A 3,201-nucleotide genomic window follows, 5' to 3' on the forward strand; every position below is an offset into this window, starting at 1 on the left:
ATTTGTCATATTATATTTAACTTAATTATTGATACAGTCAGATTTCTACCTTCATATTTACTATTTTATTGTTATTTAATCCATCTTTTATGTTTCTTTTTGTCTCCTTTCATGCATTTGAGGAGTAATAAAATGGTTTAATGCTATAATTTTACTCTTTTGTTATTTTTTCCAGGCTTTTAATTTTTAAGCAAAATCTTAGATTTTAATGATCATTCTTAATTTATTACTGTTTACTTCTTCTTATATATTAAGAACCACTTAATTAGTGCTGTGTACAATGTGTATTTAGACATAATTTACTCATATTTCAGTCTTCTTTTCCCCTCCTGCAATTCCAAATTTCCCCCTGAGATTATTGTCTTTTTAATTTGAGAAAATCCTTCAATATTCATTTTAGTTCAGGTTTACCTGTTATGGAAAGCTCTATAAAAAGAAGATATTTGGATATTTTACAGTGGAAAAATAATCTTAAAGGAATAGAGTAGATAAAAAGTATGTTTTAAAATGAAAAAGAAAATCATATGAAAGAATCTGAAGGTAGAAATGTTCAGAAGGTATTACTTGGGAGTTGTTCTAGAGAAGAAAGACCTCTAGAAAATTTTAAATATAGATGACAAAAGGGACAATATATATATGAAAAGCCATAAACTATACTCATATTGAACTTTTTAATTTAAACTACAGAGAAAGAAAACCCCATAAAGTCACTACTTATCTCCAATTGACTCTAAAATATTTGACTCTGAGTCATTTCACATGTGCACATATTGGCATCCCCTGAGTTTCTGCTTCAAAGTAGACTTCTTTAGTCATTTTTGCCTCTAAACATTTGTTCTGGTTTATCTCTGTAATCCACCATATTTCTTATTCAGTTTATCTGATCTATTTTCTCTTTCTAAAGAATTTGAGAAGCAATTTTATAATAAAATATATAAAAATAATTTTAGGCAATGAAATAAAGTTAGGGAAAGAAAATCATTGGTGGCAAATAGGGTACCTTTATTCCACTGACAAAAAAAAATTACTTCATCTTAATCTCTTCCCTTAGAGGTAAGAAGCCTCCAGCCAATATACAGTCAAATTAACAAAGAATCTTGGCCAGCGAGAAGAGTAGGGGATTTTCTGGTCATGATGAGATGGCATCAAAGACATGTAGTCATAGAATTTCTGACTTTGGAACAGGTCATTAGCTTAGTGCTTTAACAACATGGTGAATTCACCCATGAATATGAGATGAAAGGAATTTTTCATCTGCAATTACAGAAGATATTATTGAATTACACATACAGAGATGAGAGATTACAAGCATGAGAAAGGTGACTGTGTAGAATGCCACACCCATGGCTAAGAGTATAAAAACACCCCAGTCCAGGAGGTGACATTAAACCTCAGAATCTTCTCATTGTCACTCATTGGAACTCACATCTCCTGTCAACATGTCCTACTATCACTGCTCAGGAAACTTCTCCTCCCGCTCCCTTGGGGACCACCTGTGCTACTCAGGCTCCTCCTGTGGCTCTTCCTACCCCAGCAACCTGGTCTACAGCACTGACCGCTGCTCTCCCAGCTCCTGCCGTCTGGGCTCCTCTCTCCAGAGTGGCTGCTATGAGCCCATCAGGTGCCTTACAACCTGTGTGCTATCCAGTCCCTGCCAGACATTCTGCTACCGCCCAAGGACCTGCATGCTCTACAGTCCTTGCTGGACAGCTTATCCTGGGTCTCTGGGCTCTCGGTCCAGCAGAAGCTTCTCCCTGGGCTATGGATCCAGAAGCTGCTACACACTGGGCTTTGGATCCCATGGCTTCAGACCCCTGGGTTATGAAGTCTATGCCTTCGCTTAGTTGAGCCATAGATCTGGGTTCTGCCGTCCATCCTACTTTGCCTCTAGGAGTTGCTAATCACTGTGTTACAGAACAATCTGTGGATCTGCCTTCTATTGATCAGCTTGTGGAACATTCAGATGTGAGCAATGTGTCCAACCTCTATACAGAGCTTCTATCATCTTCATGATCTTCGGGAATATCACCTGTTCTTCATCTTTTTTCCATTCGTAAAATACTGACCAAAAAACTGTCTGCCACATATACTGAACTTAATGATTAATTTTATGGAATAAATTAACGGAATTAGTAAAATGAATGAAATATATTACTAAATCAATTAATGAAATTCATGTTAACAAACAATGAATTAATGTTAATAAATTAATGGGATCATTGTTCATGAATTTTATTCACAAAATGGATAAAAATCTAAATGAATATAATCTAATAAACTCATTCAATCTGGCTTGCAAATATGCTACTAATTTTATTGTTAGTTTTAACTAGTTAAGTGGGTTTTTTTTCCTTTTGCTTTTTTTGGAGGCTGTTTTTGAGTTAACGTTTACTATACCTCTGAAAGCAAACTTTGAAAAACTAATTGAGAGATTTGAACTAATTTATTTGAGGGCTTAAACATTTTCTTCTTCAAAACTTCTGTTTTCTGAAATCCTTACATTGCATGTATAAACTTCACGTGAATAATAATCTCAGGAGTGGCATAGAGCACATTTTCTTCAAAGAATATGGGGCCTTGATGTTTGCTGACTGAAGGAGAAAAGCAAGCAATTTGGAAAATACAACTGAATGGGGAAAAATTTTAGGTTATATGAAAAGTTTTGTACATTAGTTTAGAGAGCTTTCTTTGATTCAGTCAATGTTGGGTGGCAAAAAAACCATATCCCTTCATCTCATTGAGTATCTTTGTATGTAATTGATTTCTTCACAGGTGTAAAGAGGAAGCCAATTATATTTGGTGAGAATTAATTAGGTTCATGAGATGTAGATTTTCACCTATTGTATCCAAGATCCAAATTAAACATGGCTGGAAAAACAAGGCTTTCAAACCATCAGAAGTCGCTATTTCATTCATATTGCAATACACGTTTACACACTCCTTGTTTTTATGTTTTATGTTGCAATTCTGACATTTTATAGGTCACATATTTCAGAAAACAGCATAATGCTAGTATAGATAACATATTGATAAGGTCTAAAGAAAATAGCCAAAAGACAGTATCTTTATACAGAGATAAAGAACAAGGTTCAAAGAATTTTCCTATTCATCATTTTTCAGATCACTATAAGAATTATGAGAAACACACATTTTATGAACTAGTTAATTTACACAGAAGGAAATGAAGACTCAAAGCAGATT

The 3,201-nt window shown here is 34.3% G+C and overlaps 1 protein-coding gene across 1 annotated transcript; it reads left to right on the forward strand.

Moving 5' to 3' along the window:
* Positions 1-1,439: 1,439 nt before the first annotated feature.
* On the forward strand, positions 1,440-1,943 carry LOC309823240 (keratin-associated protein 13-1-like; the record flags this gene model as incomplete). The annotated part of the gene is given in 3 exon segments (XM_082655385.1): positions 1,440-1,841; positions 1,845-1,898; positions 1,902-1,943. Coding segments are annotated over 3 exon segments (498 nt in total).
* Positions 1,944-3,201: the final 1,258 nt, after the last annotated feature.

Source organism: Grampus griseus (genome assembly GCF_964374135.1).
Source record: "Grampus griseus genome assembly, chromosome: 5".
Taxonomy (NCBI): domain Eukaryota; kingdom Metazoa; phylum Chordata; class Mammalia; order Artiodactyla; family Delphinidae; genus Grampus; species Grampus griseus.